Source organism: Trichomycterus rosablanca, chromosome 13 (assembly GCF_030014385.1).
Source record: "Trichomycterus rosablanca isolate fTriRos1 chromosome 13, fTriRos1.hap1, whole genome shotgun sequence".
NCBI lineage: Eukaryota > Metazoa > Chordata > Actinopteri > Siluriformes > Trichomycteridae > Trichomycterus > Trichomycterus rosablanca.
Window position 1 is genome coordinate 37,696,853 of NC_086000.1, and position 19,630 is coordinate 37,716,482.

The 19,630-nt window shown below is 41.8% G+C and overlaps 1 protein-coding gene across 4 annotated transcripts in view; it reads right to left on the reverse strand.

The window, feature by feature from the left end:
* The window catches only part of ttbk1b (tau tubulin kinase 1b), a 51,345-nt gene that overhangs the window by 12,111 nt on the left and 19,604 nt on the right, over positions 1-19,630 (reverse strand). For 2 of the 4 annotated variants that reach the window (XM_063008079.1, XM_063008080.1), the window contains exons 5-14: positions 15,159-15,232; positions 14,899-15,039; positions 14,688-14,792; positions 9,477-9,542; positions 8,620-8,712; positions 7,933-8,058; positions 7,064-7,215; positions 5,937-6,144; positions 5,287-5,465; positions 1,774-2,179 (exon numbers count right to left, since the gene is read on the reverse strand). In XM_063008079.1, the coding sequence (XP_062864149.1) occupies positions 1,774-2,179; positions 5,287-5,465; positions 5,937-6,144; positions 7,064-7,215; positions 7,933-8,058; positions 8,620-8,712; positions 9,477-9,542; positions 14,688-14,792; positions 14,899-15,039; positions 15,159-15,232 (1,550 nt within the window). The remainder of the gene's footprint in view (positions 1-1,773; positions 2,180-5,286; positions 5,466-5,936; positions 6,145-7,063; positions 7,216-7,932; positions 8,059-8,619; positions 8,713-9,476; positions 9,543-14,687; positions 14,793-14,898; positions 15,040-15,158; positions 15,233-19,630) is intronic. The other 2 variants (XM_063008081.1, XM_063008082.1) reach the window with 2 other exon arrangements.

The window sequence follows — 19,630 nt, forward strand, 5'->3', positions numbered from 1 at the left end:
TGGTGGACTATTCTCAGTCCAGCAATGACAGCGAGGTGTTTAAAAACTCCAGCAGCGCTGCTGTGTCTGATCCACTCATACCAGCACAACACACACTAACACACCACCACCATGTCAGTGTCACTGCAGTGCTGAGAATCATCCACCACCTAAATAATACCTGCTCTGTGGTGGTCCTGTGGGGGTCCTGACCATTGAAGAACAGCATGAAAGGGGGTAACAAAGCATGTAGAGAAACAGAAGGACTACAGTCAGTAATTGTAGAACTACAAAGTGCTTCTATATGGTAAGTGGAGCTGATAAAATGGACAGTGAGTGTAGAAACAAGGAGGTGGTTTTAATGTTATGGCTGATCGTGTATGTGTGTGTTCGCGGTCGTATATTTATATGCACATATAGCTGTAATGTGCAAGTGTGAGTGTGTGTGTGTGTGTATTACACACATATGAAACGTGCACATAAACTCTGCTTGTGAGATGAGATGCCAGGAGTGATGCTGAGCGCGCGCACACACACACACACACACACACACACACACACACACACACACAATAAACTCCTCCTACTTCCACATAACAATGCAGACGAGTTCCAATCTTAGCTGTGCTATCAGCCGCCGGGGTGCCTGATAGCACACACACACACACACACACACACAGCACAACACACACACTCACACACACACACACAGACAGACACACACAGCACAACACACACACTCACACACACACACACAGACAGACACACACACACACACACACATAGAAAGGAAGGAGAGTGTGAAGTGTAAATGGCAGGAATTGTCCTGTTCCAGCACGATTGTCCCCTGTACACAAAGCAACCTTTATATATTCAAATAACCGTGGACACTAATACGGAGCATTGCAGCGATAACAGTCTCCACTCTTCTGGATGGACTTACACAAGTTCTTGGAGTGTGTCTGTGGGAATTCGTGCAACTGTTTCTGTGATTTACTGTCTGGAACACACACTTCTTTCGTTTGAGAGGCTGCTGTGCAAATCCGCCACCGTGAAGCTGCACTGAAGGTTGCACGACAGCCTGGAGGGTCTTTTATAATGTATGACAGATTTGGGGGTTTGGGGGGGGGGGGGGGTGTATTAGGGTTGGGGTTGATGGGGTGTGGGGGGGGTGCAGTTCTTGGATTATATCTGACCAGTCGTACAAATTTCCTCGAGTGTGAGGTGAGAGTTTGTGTTTTTCTGTTCCTTGCACTTTCTAACTGGCCCTGTTTATATGGGCACAGAGAAGTCAGCATCTGAGCATCTGTAGCCAATTCCCTGATGGTATTTCACCTCTACTCCTAATCGAGGAGAGTCGTGACTAACACGCCACCCTTAGACACGTGTGCAGTACCAGACGGGTTCATATGGAGATCCGTATCGCGCACCGAGTCACGCACTGATCTCTATTATCCCCCGTCTCTGTGCAGCACCATCGATCATCCAGCAGAGGGCGTAACTACAGCAGTTCTGAGAAGTGAGAGGTCAAGATGCCACTAATCAGCCCTAAATTAGGAATTAAAAGGCCATAAAAGAGCATCGACACCATAAATACAGACATGTGGACCCCCTGTAATAAAATAATCCCAGGTATGTGCTGATAATCAGACTCACGATACATTGCGATATTTAATATGAATGTATAGTGTAATATCAGCGCATGCCTCGCACATTCATTCACAAAGACGATCAAGTGAATGAATCCCGGCGCTCCCAAACCACACCTAACCACACCCGAAAGCACCCGCGTACCTGTCTGGGGGGCCCGAACGGCTCCGACTCCCTCCTGCGATGGCTCGGCCCCGCCCCGTCCTCCTCTCCGCCAGCTCCCATCGCCCCGCGGTGCGTCTTGGGCCGGACGACCGCCGGCTCTCCTCGCTCGCCCCTCCTCCTCCTGTCCTCGTGGTCGTCCAGCGGGCGGAGCTCCTCGGGCTCGTCGTCCGTGGTCCCCGAGGTGGTCGGCTGGAAGTCTCGGAGCTCCGTCTCCTTGTCGATCATCACCCACTCGCGCCCCTCGAAGTCCTCCTCCTCGGCCAGCGGCACCGAGCGGATGAAGGCGTTACTGTGGGCGTCGTGGGGTCCGTCCACCGAGATCATCTGCGCCGGCTGAGATGAGAGGACCAGACGGGACGGAGAACCCACCATGTCCAGTCTGGAACTGCAAAAAGTCCAGTTAGGACTGAAGTATCCGCAAAATATCAACATCTACCATGAAAATACAACCAACGATTTACAGTTTGACATTTGACGCAGTGGCCCCCAACCACCGGGACCGGTACCAGCCTGTGGCTCATTTATTACCGGGCTGTGTATTACCACATCGTGTCAATTTCCAGTAGTAGTACTGATGGAGTAGACTAGACATAAGGAACACACTTCGGGTGTTATTGTCTCCTATCACCACTAGGTGGGAGCGTCTGATTGCTATGAGTTACGTATTGTTATGCACTTTGTGTTTTTAGATATGATATGCTAGATAGATATCGAGGCGCTGAACAGTTCACACACAGCGATCGAGAGACAGTTTTGAGTCCCGAGCGATGGCAGATTTGCCTCTGAGCTGCCACATCTAGCTGCCACGAAATCGTGTAGTGTGAACTAGGCATGAAAGACCTGCCACCAATCGACACAAGAGATGTTTACAAGTCACAAAGTCCGAGTCCGAGTCAAGTCACGAGTCAATATAATCTACACAAAACATATATTATAAATGTAGTGTAGAAATAAAGAAATAATCAGTAAGTTCAGATAAAAACAACAACAGATTAGCGAGTGTATTTAGCCGTTTTACTTCGTGTCTTTACTTTCCTCCTCATCGTGTAAATGAATGTAATTTCTGTAACAAGAAGGTTCCAGTTAAAAGCTTCAACTGATACGTTTTGTTTTCATTACAGAACAAAAGCGCTCGATAAATCACGGCACAGCGGCCAAAATCCCAAACACAGCAAAAACCATCATAACCGCTGCTTACCTTAGCTTCTGTTCTTCCAGATGCTATTACATTTATAAGCGTGCGTCCCATTAGGAACAGAATCCGTTATTTTGTAAACGTGCTTATAATTAAAAACCTCCAAACTTTTCCCGGTGGTGAAGTAAAACAGGAAGTGGTTAGAAAGCCGATCGAGCGTTTCATTACCACGTCATCTGTGTGACGCAAACTGAATAAATGCAAATAACAGCATTTCTTACTAACAATTACAATCAGAAGCTCTGATTGGTTCAGAAAGCGCTCGTTCAACCGTCAGCGCAGATTCTGTAGGAGCGTTCCATTCACCTCGGCTGTTCCAGTGAAGTGCACTACGTAGGGTATTCCACCATTTTAAGTGAGATTCTGATCCAAAGGTAACGAAAATGTTCAAATGAAGTGAACTTCAGACTGTGTAGGGAGTAGGGAGCGACGCTTCATCACTACACCGGAAGCTGCTGGAACATTTACACATTGCGTGTGTTGCGGGTTATATACAGTATATATACAGTGTATCACAAAAGTAAGTACACCCCTCACATTTCTGCAAATATTTCATTATATCTTTTCATGGGACGACACTATAGAAATGAAACTTGGATATAACTTAGAGTAGTCAGTGTACAGCTTGTATAGCAGTGTAGATTTACTGTCTTCTGAAAATAACTCAACACACAGCCATTAATGTCTAAATAGCTGCAACATAAGTGAGTACACCCCACAGTGAACATGTCCAAATTGTGCCCAAAGTGTCAATATTTTGTGTGACCACCATTATTATCCAGCACTGCCTTAACCCTCCTGGGCATGGAATTCACCAGAGCTGCACAGGTTGCTACTGGAATCCTCTTCCACTCCTCCATGATGACATCACGGAGCTGGTGGATGTTAGACACCTTGAACTCCTCCACCTTCCACTTGAGGATGCGCCACAGGTGCTCAATTGGGTTTAGTCCATCACCTTTACCTTCAGCTTCCTCAGCAAGGCAGTTGTCATCTTGGAGGTTGTGTTTGGGGTCGTTATCCTGTTGGAAAAGGGAGTTTTCGAAGGGAGGGGATCATGCTCTGTTTCAGAATGTCACAGTACATGTTGGAATTCATGTTTCCCTCAATGAACTGCAGCTCCCCAGTGCCAGCAACACTCATGCAGCCCAGGACCATGATGCTACCACCACCATGCTTGACTGTAGGCAAGATACAGTTGTCTTGGTACTTCTCACCAGGGCGCCGCCACACATGCTGGACACCATCTGAGCCAAACAAGTTTATCTTGGTCTCGTCAGACCACAGGGCATTCCAGTAATCCATGTTCTTGGACTGCTTGTCTTCAGCAAACTGTTTGCTGGCTTTCTTGTGCGTCAGCTTCCTTCTGGGATGACGACCATGCAGACCGAGTCGATGCAGTGTGCGGCGTATGGTCTGAGCACTGACAGGCTGACCTCCCACGTCTTCAACCTCTGCAGCAATGCTGGCAGCACTCATGTGTCTATTTTTTAAAGCCGACCTCTGGATATGACGCCGAACACGTGGACTCGACTTCTTTGGTCGACCCTGGCGAAGCCTGTTCCGAGTGGAACCTGTCCTGGAAAACCGCTGTATGACCTTGGCCACCATGCTGTAGCTCAGTTTCAGGGTGTTAGCAATCTTCTTATAGCCCAAGCCATCTTTGTGGAGAGCAACAATTCTATTTCTCACATCCTCAGAGAGTTCTTTGCCATGAGGTGCCATGTTGAATATCCAGTGGCCAGTATGAGAGAATTGTACCCAAAACACCAAATTTAACAGCCCTGCTCCCCATTTACACCTGGGACCTTGACACATGACACCAGGGAGGGACAACGACACATTTGGGCACAATTTGGACATGTTCACTGTGGGGTGTACTCACTTATGTTGCAGCTATTTAGACATTAATGGCTGTGTGTTGAGTTATTTTCAGAAGACAGTAAATCTACACTGCTATACAAGCTGTACACTGACTACTCTAACTTATATCCAAGTTTCATGTCTATAGTGTTGTCCCATGAAAAGATATAATGAAATATTTGCAGAAATGTGAGGGGTGTACTCACTTTTGTGATACACTGTATATTTAAAATTGCCACATGTAACTAATGTTAACACATGCTGACGCTTGTTGTTACCGAGTCTTTTGAAACGAGTCCGAGTCCCCATCTCTGATTGATACAGTCTAAATCAGGGGACTGGGACAGTGAGGGTGAAGGACTTCGCTAAGGTAGGAATATATAAATACAGAAAATGTACATAATTTACACTCTAAGTTAGCGTTATCGCCGTACCGTCTGTCGTAGCCGTCCACCCTCACGTCTCCGCCGGTCAAGTGATCGGATTCGGGGCTGTTGGGTCGTTTGTACCTGAGGGGCCGCCCCGGAGCCCCGGGGGCTTCTGGACCGCCGGCTTTGGGAGAGACGGGCTCGGCTCCTTCGGCTTGCTCCTCCTCTTCTGCCGCGAGCTGGGTCTGAGGGACAGACGTCAAGAAACTCTTAATTCAAATGTGGTGAATGTGATGGATTGGAGTTGTGTCCAGGGTTAGTTGCTTCCCGCTAATTCAGGGGAAAGATCTCATATTTCTTACGGATCTAAGGGCGCTCAGGTGGCACAGCTGTGTGAGTCTTAGCTGTGCTATCGGCCGATGGGTATCCACACACAGATATGGTTGGTTTTGTCCAATATTTGTAGGTGCACTTGTCAGTGTGCAGCTCACAAGCCCGGTTACAATAAGTAGGGTTACAATAACTGTGGCAGATGAGGTATTCAGACCAGAATGATCAACTATGGTGACGCCTAAATACAGCACAGGAGCATCCTTCTCATCCGCCCGTACTTCGGTGGATCGGCGCGTCCTTACACTACTAACCACGGTCCTCACACAGCCTCGAAGACCCCGCCCACTTTTCAGTCCCGTCTTTTCCCACCCAGCAGCTCATACCTTGCTGATACTGATCCTGAGTTTGTTGCGGTTGAAGTCGGTGTCGTCCCACACCTCTCCAGCGGGGGGTGCTAGTGCAACTTCGCCGGGCCTCGCGGGTGACGGCACAGGCGGAGCGTTCTCCTGATCGCTCAGGTGCTCGTCCTGGAGAACGTCGTCCGTGTTTTCTCTCAGTATCTCACCGGGGATCGATGTGGCGTTCACCACACTGAGGAAAAACAGACATAAAAAATACACGATTACAATAATAAGCATTAAAATGAGAAGTTTTTAAGGGCCAACAGTGTCTGAACAAATATACACCATACATGATCTTGTTGGACGTCCTATTTTAAAACCGTCGCTAATAATAATTTATTACAATTAATTAAAAAATTCTTTCTTTAAAAAATAAATGTAAATTTTATTTCTTTCTGTTATAATGTGAGGGTTCTTATTCCAGCACATGGCTTTAAACCAGGGACGTCCAAACTACAGATGTTACCATTTCTGAAACATCTCGCGAGTTATTTTAGAAATAAAAGTAATAAAAGAAAAAAAATTGACGTATTTACTTTTATTTCTAAAGTACCTCAGGATTTATTTTATAACTTTTATTTTTAAAATATGTCACGATTTATTTCTTTCATTGCTTTTAGTACTTTTTATTAATAAAAGTAATAAAAGAAATAAATCCTGACGTATTTTCATTTAAAGTTGTGCCGCAATTAATCAGGTTTTAAACAAAAAGCTGCTTGAACTGTTGGACCTCTGGGTGGAGTTCAGAGGGAAGTGGGTATGTTTAATTTAAAGACGTATAATAATCTTCATGTTAGTTTACACGCCACTGTGGATGATAGACCTTTAATCACTCAGATTAACAGGAAGTGGAATTGTTAGTAATTGTTAGTAAGAGTCTGTGGCCCCGTGGTTGGCGTAACGGAAAAGAAGCTGGCGCGTACACGTACCCGACGATGGCGGCGGTTTGGCGAGTGTTCTGCTGAGGGGGCGTGGGTATGTGTACGTACCCGACGATGGCGGCGGTTTGGCGAGTGTTCTGCTGAAGGGGCGTGGGCATGTGTACGTACCCGACGATGGCGGCGGTTTGGCGAGTGTTCTGCTGAGGGGGCGTGGGCATGTGTACGTACCCGACGATGGCGGCGGTTTGGCGAGTGTTCTGCTGAGGGGGCGTGGGTATGCTGTTGGAGGACAGATCTGTCCCGGTCTTCTCCCAGTCGAAGGGCTCGTTCTCCGTGATCACTCTCTCCTTCATGCTGTTCTCAAATACAGACATCAGCAGCTGTGCAGACAAAAAACAGGGCGTGAATCGCTTAGACACGTCCGATTCCCATCACGTGGACCGTCAAACTCCGTCTCACGCAGGACGTCCAGGCTGGCGGACTAGCACGGCCCCTCCTCCACCCGACACGTGTGAAGACTTAAGGGTCACAGTGGGTCCGATTCACCGGGTGAGATTCAGGAACCACCCTGGACAGGTCGCCAGTCCATCACAGGGCAAACACACACACACACACACACACACACACACACACACACACACACACAGTCCAACCTCAGATCAAGAAACCAGATTTGAGTGGGGCGTCCAGGTGGTGCAGTGGGATATTTCGCTAGCACACCAGCACCGAGATTCTGAACTCCTTGGTTTGAAACCGGTCGGCTGGGCGCCATCTAGCGGGCATAATCGGCAGTGCCTGCAGCAGACACGGTCCTGATAGGGTGGGATATCCGCCCGGACTATGTGGGCGGGGTTTTCAAACAGGGTTTGAGGGTTTGTTGTGGGTTTTTTGATGACGCTGCAAAAACTGGACCGGTCAGTGACCCGGAAGACACACCAAAATAAGCTTCTGTAATGTCCTTTCTAAACTTCGAGCCTCAGTCCGATCAAGAAACCAAAATAAGCCAAAATAAAAGGTTACCGAAATCCCAGAAATTTTAAGACTGTGACGGTAGAATACAGTAAGCAGGTAAATAGGACGAGTTTGGCGTCTCTTACCTGGTAATCAGGTTTGGTGTAATAATCCAGGCTGACCACGTGGTCCAGAAAGATGTAGAAATCCGACGGCATGTGTTTCAGCAGCATCTTGTGCTCGTAGCGCTCCTTAATCTGACCCACCTGCTCCTGTAACAAGTGATACGGGGATATCAGAACTCGCTCAGGCGGTATGTTTGGGGTTCGAATCTCAGTGGTGCTACTGGCCCTCCAGGCGTCTACACAGACCGAGTGGCTCCTCTGGCGACCTGACCAAGGAGGGTCATGACTAACACACACACCCCCTCCGACACTTGTGCAGTACAGGCCGCTTCTTTTCACCTGCACTGGGTGGATTCATATGGAGATCCGTATCGGGCACGGAGAGTCACGCACCGATCTCCACTATTGTCTCTGTGCAGCGCCACTGATCAGCCAGCAGAGGTCGTAACTGCAGCAGTAATGAGGATGTGGTAGCTCAGCAGATAAGGTACCGAACTAGTAATTAGTTGGGCCCCTGAGCAAGGCCCTTAATCCTCAATTGCTCAAATTAAACTCACACCTGTAAGTCGCTGGATAAAAGGCGTCTGCTAAATGCCATAGATGTACACAGAATCCCCTCCGGCACTCCCACCCTCAGACGAGCCGACTCTGGTCTGTATAGGCGCCCGGCCGGCCGCTAGCATTTTAAATGAAGCGCGTCTCTCTCACCTTGTCTTTGATTTTCCTCCAGGGTAACTGTCCCACCGTGAACTCCACCAGCATGTAGAACAGCGACCACAAATCATCGTGACGTCCCATCTCCTGCAACGTCCAACAAACGTTAATACAGCTCATACTGTCCATCCACTGACCTTTACAGGACCAATGAAGGTCAAATCATCAACGTCTTACAATCAAGCAGAAACCCAGAACCCTCGACCCCAGAACCCTCGACTCTGTTCTCATTTAATCCAACCGCGCTACAGAGCCGGTCTTATTTATTATCCCAACTTATTTACTTCATTAACTTCAATATACTTCACTATACTTTACTATACTTCACTTTACTATACTATACGTCACTATACTTCACTAAACCTCCCTATACTACACTATACTTAATTTTACTATACTATACATCACTATACTATACTATACTACACTTAACTTTACTATGCTATACGTCATTATACTATACTATACTATACTATACTACACTATACTTAACTTTAATATACTATATGTCACTATACTTCACTATATTATACTATACTTTACTACACTATACTACACTACGTCACGATACTTCACTATACTACACTACACTTCACTTTACTATACTATATGTCACTATACTATAATTCACTTTACTATACTATACATCACTATACTACACATCGCTTTACTATACTATACATCACTACACTATAATTCACTATACTATACATCACTATACTACACTTCACTATAACTCACTATACCATACTGTATTATACGACACTGTACTTTACTATCCTTTACATCTTATTTATTAGCCCAACGCAACCAACGTCTACACTCAGAAACGCTGTTCACGTCGTACTTACCTTGTTTTTGTGCGCATTGACCGAAGCGTAGCGCACAGTTCCACGAAAACCCGCCACCGTCCGGGGCTGAAGAGAAAAGCAAGAGTTTAGCATCAAACCAACAGGAATCTCACAGATTTTAAACCACTTTATTCAACACACAACAAACACAAAAAGGTCAAAATGACGGGATGGGATTGATACACAGACTGTATATATACACTATAGTGCCAAAAGTATAGGGACGCCTGAGCATGAGCTTGCTGGACGTCCCATTTCAAAAACAAGGGCTATTAAAACAGAGTGACCTCTGTGTGCTGCTCTTCTGAGAAGCTTCTCTCAAGACTGTGGGAATTTGTGCCCGTTCAGTCAAAAGAGCATTAGTATGTCTGGGCGCTGACTTTTCAGTTGGTGTTCCGGTTCATCCCAGAGCTGTTAAGTGGGGCTGAGGTCAGGGCTCTGTGCAGGACACTGGAGCTTTTCTTCACGTCTATAGAGCTGGGACAGACCTTCCCTAAACCATTGCCTTAAAGTTGTCTATGCTGTACTACACTATACTGCACTAGACTATACTTTACTTTGCTATACTGTATGATACTATACTACATTATACTTTACTGCACCATACTATACTATACTACACTTCACTGTATTATACTTCGATATACTACACTATACTACACTGTACTATACTATTCTTTTGCTATACTGAACGATACTATACTGTATGCTACTATACTATACTTTAATGTACTATACTTTACTGCACCATACTATACTATACGATACTTCACTATACTGTACCTCACTATACTGTACCATACTATACCTTACTATAATATACTACACTATACTATAAATCACTATACTGTACTATAATACACTTCACTATACTATACTTTGATATACTACACTATACTATATTGTACTATACTACACTTTACTTTGCTATACTGTACTATACTACACTTTACTTTGCTATACTGTACGATACTATACTATACTTCAATGTACTATACTTTACAATGCCATACTATACTTCAGTACACTACACTATACTTTACTACACCACACTATACTATACGATACTTCACTGTACTGTACCTCACTATACTGTACCATACTATAATATACTTCACTATACTATACATCACTATACTGTACTATACCACACTTCGTTATACTATACTGCACTATACTAACTGAACTATACTATACTTCACTATACTATGCCATAATACACTATACTGTACTAGACTATACTTCACCATATTATATATCCCAGAGCTGTTGAGTGGGGCAGAGCTCAGGGCTCTGTGCAGGACGTCTTTATAGAGCTTGCTCATGCTGGAACAGGAAAGGGCCTTTCCTAAACTGTTGCCCTCAAGTTGGAAGCATAGAATTTCCTTTATATGATTAATTTATTACACCTGTTAGCTGTTGTGGCTGAAACACCTGAATTCAAAAATTAGAAGGGATGTCCCAATACTTTTGTCCTTAGTATATATAGTATTAATGTTCTGGCTGTTAAATATATATGCACTGTTTACTATCAGCTGTTGTTCTGTTCAGAAACTAAGAAAATGCGACATTTATAACAGTTTAAAAGACCTTTAGAATGTAAATAAATTAAAGAATCAACTGAGTCGTGAGTACATTTGATCCCTCAGTGGACCTGATGGAGTGGACAGAGCAGAATTGGGGTGAGTGGAAGGTGTGGGTGGTGCAGGGTTTGGGTGAGTGGGAGGTGTGGGTGGTGCAGGGTTCAGAATGAGTGCTGGTTAGAGTAGAAATCAGGTGAAACTCACTATAGACGTGCTGATATGGAAATGAGGACACAAGCATCATACAGGAGAAAAACATGCGCGTCCAACATAAAGCAACCGCAAAAAAGCAATCAACAAACTGCAAAACAGAAAAATACACAAAACAATCAAAAATAAACACAAAACAATCAAAAATAAACACAAAACAATCAAAAATAAACACAAAACAATAAAAAATAAACATAAACCATTAAAAATAAACACAAAACATTAAAAATAAACACAAAACAATCAAAAATAAACAAAACTATCAAACATAAACACAAAACTATTAAAAATAAACAAAACAATCAAAAATAAACACAAAACTATCAAACAAACACAAAACTATCAAAAATAAACACAAAACCATCAAAAATAAACACAAAACATTAAAAATAAACACAAAACATTAAAAATAAACACAAAACAATCAAAAATAAACACAAAACTATCAAACAAACACAAAACTATTAAAAATAAACACAAAACAATAAAAAATAAACACAAAACTATCAAACATAAACACAAAACTATGAAAAATAAACACAAAACAATCAAAAATAAACAAAACTATAATAAATAATACAAAACTATCAAAAATAAACACAAAACTATCAAAAATAAACACAAAACGATTAAAAATAAACACAAAACAATTAAAAATAAACACAAAACTATGAAAAATAAACAAAACAATCAAAAATAAACACAAAACACAAAATAAATCTAAACAATCTGATACACAACCTGCATGGCTTACGAACCGAAATTCGTGAAATACGTGACATCACGAACAAGTTAACTCCGACCGTCTCTCTCTCTCTCTCTGTATATACAGTGTATCACAAAAGTAAGTACACCCCTCACATTTCTGGAAATATTTTATTATATCTTTTCATGGGACAACACTATAGACATGAAACTTGGATATAACTTAGAGTAGTCAGTGTACAACTTGTATAGCAGTGTAGATTTACTGTCTTCTGAAAATAACTCAACACACAGCCATTAATGTCTAAATAGCTGCAACATAAGTGAGTACACCCCACAGTGAACATGTCCAAATTGTGCCCAAAGTGTCAATATTTTGTGTGACCACCATTATTATCCAGCACTGCCTTAATCCTCCTGGGCATGGAATTCACCAGAGCTGCACAGGTTGCTACTGGAATCCTCTTCCACTCCTCCATGATGACATCACAGAGCTGGTGGATGTTAGACACCTTGAACTTCTCCACCTTCCACTTGAGGATGCGCCACAGGTGCTCAATTGGGTTTAGTCCATCACCTTTACCTTCAGCTTCCTCAGCAAGGCAGTTGTCATCTTGGAGGTTGTGTTTGGGGTCGTTATCCTGTTGGAAAACTGCCATGAGGCCCAGTTTTCGAAGGGAGGGGATCATGCTCTGTTTCAGAATGTCACAGTACATGTTGGAATTCATGTTTCCCTCAATGAACCGCAGCTCCCCAGTGCCAGCAACACTCATGCAGCCCAAGACCATGATGCTACCACCACCATGCTTGACTGTAGGCAAGATACAGTCGTCTTGGTACTTCTCACCAGGGCGCCGCCACACATGCTGGACACCATCTGAGCCAAACAAGTTTATCTTGGTCTCGTCAGACCACAGGGCATTCCAGTAATCCATGTTCTTGGACTGCTTGTTTTCAGCAAACTGTTTGCGGGCTTTCTTGTGCGTCAGCTTCCTTCTGGGATGACGACCATGCAGACCGAGTCGATGCAGTGTGCGGAGTATGGTCTGAGCACTGACAGGCTGACCTCCCACGTCTTCAACCTCTGCAGCGATGCTGGCAGCACTAAAGCCGACCTCTGGATATGACGCTGAACACATGGACTCGACTTCTTTGGTCGACCCTGGCGAAGCCTGTTCCGAGTGGAACCTGTCCTGGAAAACCGCTGTATGACCTTGGCCACCATGCTGTAGCTCAGTTTCAGGGTGTTAGCAATCTTCTTATAGCCCAGGCCATCTTTGTGGAGAGCAACAATTCTATTTCTCACATCCTCAGAGAGTTCTTTGCCATGAGGTGCCATGTTGAACATCCAGTGGCCAGTATGAGAGAATTGTACCCAAAACACCAAATTTAACATCCCTGCTCCCCATTTACACCTGGGACCTTGACACATGACACCAGGGAGGGACAACGACACATTTGGGCACAATTTGGACATGTTCACTGTGGGGTGTACTCACTTATGTTGCAGCTATTTAGACATTAATGGCTGTGTGTTGAGTTATTTTCAGAAGACAGTAAATCTACACTGCTATACAAGCTGTACACTGACTACTCTAAGTTCTATCCAAGTTTTATTTCTATAGTGTTGTCCCATGAAAAGATATAATAAAATATTTGCAGAAATGTGAGGGGTGTACTTACTTTTGTGATACACTGTATATACTGAGCAAACATTCGGACAGCGGACGGTGTTTTTTCGGTGTTTTCTTTATATTTTGTAAAATTCTATATTAAAAGCGCAAAAAGAATGTGCAGAAAAAGTGCAGTGGTGAGAAAATGAACAAATCTATTACATTTGTTGTTGTATAATTACTCCTGCCAGTAGGTGTAACTGTGTATCAGACAGAGGGGACAGTGAGTGAGAGAGAAGAAGGAACTCGCTGAGTAAAGTATTCTTTCTTTCGTGTAATTACATCTACCAAATACAACACTACTGAAATAAAGAAGGAAATAATAGAGAAATATTAGAGTTATTGTTGTTTCTGGTAGATACATTTTATATAAAAAGAAGGAAATGTATTATGGTGTATGGTACAGCACACGTACTGTACTGAAATGTGATGTGTGTGTTTATGTACAGTACAGTACTGCTGTGTATTGGTGTTTATTACTGTTTATTACAGTAATGTCTATTCTATCATTTAAGATTTAAGGGATAATATACTTATAACTGTATTTATAACAAAAAGAGCATTTAAGATATTAGAGAGGTTAGGTTAGGGGTAAGGGGGGGTTTGGGATGTCTGGCACGGATGAATTCTGTTTACATTAGTTCTTATGGGAAAAACAGGTTTAACTAACGAACATTCTGACTTAAGAACAGCCCTTCAGAACCAATTACATTCGTAAGTCAAGTCATCACTATACAATACTATACTTCACTTTACTATACTATATTTGACTATACTACACTACACTGTACTGTACTATACGTTACTATACAGTACTATACTTCTCTATACTAAACTATGTTATACTTCACTATACATCAATATACTACAATATACAATACTTCAATACACTATACTTTACTAAACTTCACTATACTATGCTGTACTATACTATACTGCACCATCCCATAATATAATATACCATAAAATTCTATACTACTATACTGTATTTTTTACTATCCTATAAGTAAACTCCTCCCCTAGAGGGACGTGATACTCACAGGTCGAACTTCTCCGTTAGTGTTGGTGTATTGGCGAGCGAGACCAAAGTCCAGCATGTAACACTTCCTGTAGGTGGACGGCAGGCGACCCATGGCGAAATTCGACTGCAGGACGAAACAAACATGGCAGGAAAACATTAGCAGCCACACCCTCCTCAGGCACAGTCGTTACCGATGACGTATAGAACAGAGCGATCAGAACAGAGCGTACGGGTTTGATGTCTCGGTGCAGGAACCCCACTGAGTGAATGGCCTCGATGGACTCCAGGATTTGCTTCCCCAGCCGCAGAGTGGTGCTCATGGAGAAGGTTCCCCGGGGCTGGCTGCGTCTCAAATCGGCCAGGTTCCTCCCCTGAAAAGAATCAGGAAGGGGGGGGGGGGGGGGGGGGGGTGTCAGCAGAGTTAGCATCAAGATCCCAAAAACATCCTGAAGGTGGTGAGGAGGCAGCGTGTGGTTCTGAGATGTTTTACCTGAAGCTGCATCACCACGTAGTTAAACTTCTCATTTCTGCCACAGCCGATAAATTTACACACGTGATTTTTACCTGGAAGAGAGAAAAACGTGATGAAATAAAATAATACAGCACAGAAAAACTGTACAGCCAAAAATATCTGGACACCAGACAATTTATATGATAACCATGAGCATTAATACAGAGTTGGTTCTGTTGGGCAAATATAGCAGCTTTAACTCATCTGGGAAGGTTTTTACTGGATTCTGGAACAAGACTGTGGGTATTTCCTTCCATTTAGTTGAGCATTATTGAGATCAGATAGAGATGTGAGCCTGACTCACAGTCAGCATTCCAATTTCTTACTGTTGGATGAGTCAATCTGCTCACCCTGCTGCTACACTACTATATAGTATATACTGTACTGTACTATACTTCACTATACTATACTATACATCACTATATTATACTATACTTCACTTCACTATACTATACTTCACTTCACTATACTATACATCACTATACTATACTATACTATACTATACATCACTATAATGTACATCAATATATTATACTATACTTCACTATACTATACATCACTATATTATACTATACTTCACTTCACTATACTATACATCACTATACTATACTATACATCACTATACTGTACATCACTATATTATACTATACTTCACTATACTATACTATACATCACTATATTATACTATACTTCACTTCACTATACTATACTTCACTTCACTATACTATACATCACTATACTATACTATACTATACATCACTATAATGTACATCAATATATTATACTATACTTCACTATACTATACATCACTATATTATACTATACTTCACTATACTATACATCACTATACTATACTATACATCACTATACTGTACATCACTATATTATACTATACTTCACTATACTATACTATACATCACTATACTGTACATCAATATATTATACTATACTTCACTATACTATACATCACTATATTATACTATACTTCACTTCACTATACTATACTATACATCACTATATTATACTATACTTCACTTCACTATACTATACATCACTATACTATACTATACATCACTATACTGTACATCAATATATTATACTATACTTCACTATACTATACATCACTATATTATACTATACTTCACTTCACTATACTATACATCACTATACTATACTATACATCACTATACTGTACATCACTATATTATACTATACTTCACTATGCTATACTGTACTATACTATACTTTACATCACTATATTATACTATACATCACTACACAGTACTATACTGTACTATAATGTACTATACTATACATCACTATACTGTACATCACTATATTATACTATACACCACTATACTATACTGTACTATGATGTACTATACTATACATCACTACATTATACTATACTTTACTTCACTATACTATACATCACTATACTATACTATACATCACTATACCATACTATACATCACTATACTGTACATCACTATATTATACTATACTTCACTATGCTATACTGTACTATACTATACTTTACATCACTATATTATACTATACATCACTACACTATACTGTACTATGATGTACTATACTATACATCACTATACTTTACTGTACTATACTTTACATCACTATATTATACTATACATCACTACACTATACTGTACTATGATGTACTATACTATACATCACTATACTTTACTGTACTATACTATACATCACTATATTATACTATACATCACTATACTTTACTGTGCTATACTGTACATCACTATATTATACTATACATCACTATACTATACAATAATGTACTATGCTGTACTATACTATACATCACTCTACTATATTGTACTATACTATACATCACTATATTATACTGCACTATACATCACTATATTATACTATACATCACTATACTATACAATAATGTACTATGCTGTACTATACTATACATCACTCTACTATACTGTACTATACTATACATCACTATATTATACTGCACTATACATCACTATATTATACTATACATCACTATACTATACAATAATGTACTATGCTGTACTATACTATACATCACTCTACTATACTGTACTATACTATACATCACTATATTATACTGCACTATACATCACTATATTATACTATACATCACTATACTATACAATAATGTACTATGCTGTACTATAATATACATCACTATACTATACTGTACTATCACTATATTATACTATATTTCATTATACTATACTGTACTATGTTGTACTATACTATACATCACTATACTATACTGTACTATCACTATATTATACTATACTTCACTATACTATGCTGTGCTATACTATACATCACTATATTATACTGTATTTCACTATACTATACTGACCTATGCTATACTATACTTCACTATTCTTTGCTATACTATACTCTACTACACTTCACTATTCTTTGCTATACTATACTCTACTACACTTCACTATACTTCACTGTACTATGCTTAACTATACTACACTATACTATACAATACTGTACTATACTATACATGACTATACTTCAAAATACTGTATTATACTATACTTCAGTATACTACACTACACTATACTGTACTGTACTATACTGTACATCACAATAATTCACAGTTAACATTCTGATTTATAACTTGGATGAGAGTTGGATGAGCCAGTCTGCTTATTTTGCCAACAAGTTTATCATTCAGGAGTTCAATGATGGTGTGCTTTTTACCACTTAAGGGAAACAACCCAGTGGACGTGTGTGTGTGTGTGTGTGTGTGTGTGTGTGTGTGTGTGTGTGTGTGTGTGTGTGTGTGATTGATTAATCATGTGAACAGTTTCTGCGCTGACAGAGGTGGTTCATAACTAATGAGACAGGACTTTTATTTTACAGGCACATTCTGTGGCCCACCAACCGAGCTGCTGTTGCTCCTGGGTGTTTTATCTGACGAGCTCACAAGCTCAGAGCTGGTCTCTGGCTCAAATGCACAAGTCTTCTGTAATCAGAACCTGTCCACATACTTCCGGTCATGTATTATAGATGGATGTGTAGATAATGGATGGTGTTGAGTTACGCAATGGACGACGAACGGCTGAGTCGGCACTTTAAACCCCAGAACGTCAATAACTGCAACTGTGTCCTCTGTGAAGGACACACACACACACTCACACACACACACACACTCACACACTCACACACACTCACACACTCACACACACACACACTCACACAAACACACACACACACACTCACACTCACACACACTCAAACACACACACACTCACACACTCACACACACACTCACACACACACTCTCACACACACACACACACACACACACACACACACACACTCACACAAACACACTCACACACACTTTCACCGTCCGTTAGTCTTTCATGCCCATTAGTCTTTTCTTCTCTCACAGGAATCTCTGGCACACTGACTCACCAGCCATAAAAAGTTCTCAGCTGTGTGTGTGTGTGTGTATATGTGTGTGTGTGTGTGTGTGTATATGTGTGTATATGTGTGTGTGTGTATATGTGTGTATATGTGTGTGTGTGTGTATATGTGTGTGTGTGTGTATGTGTGTGTGTGTGTGTGCGTGTGTGTGTATATGTATGTGTGTGTGTGTGTGTATATGTGTGTATGTGTGCGTGTGTATATGTGTGTGTGTGTGCGTGTGTATATGTGTGTGTATATGTGTGTGTGTGTGCGTGTGTATATGTGTGTGTGTGTATGTGTGTGTGTGTATATGTGTGTGTATATGTGTGTGTGTGTGCGTGTGTATATGTGTGTGTGTGTATGTGTGTGTGTGTGTGCGTGTGTGTGTATATGTATGTGTGTGTGTGTGTGTGCTGCGTTCCAAACCCAGGTACATTTAGCGTAAATGTAATAAATGTAAACATAAAATAAATTAAGTTCTAGATTTCAATCCTCTCAACTCAACGCTCTGTTTCGTTCTGAAGATGTTCAGGTTCTGAAAAATGGGGCGCGGAGGCGCAGATGATTGACGTGTCAGTTTCTTCTGATTGACAGTCGCCTTGTGAGAGTTAATTCGCTCCTGGTGGAAGTTCTTCTATAGATCACAGTTTCTCTCTCTCACACTTGCCAGCTCCTGTTGCAGCTCTCTAAAGACGTGATACTGGACCCGCTCGGTCTGCTCTTCAGAGTTCTAGGAAGTTTTGGGCCTCACGATGGAACCACCCTGGTAGAGCGGAATGCCCCGGAGGCAGCATTGAGGGTTTATCATGGTTAACAGCAGGGTCCAAAATGGTCCAGCGCGGTTTAACATGGTCCAGCATGATCCGGCATTGTCCATCATGGTCCAGCATGGTTAATCATGGTCCAGCATAGTCCAGCACAATTTGGCATGGTCCAGAATGGTCTGACATGGTTAAAATAGTCCATCATGGTCCAGCATGGTCCGACATGGTCCA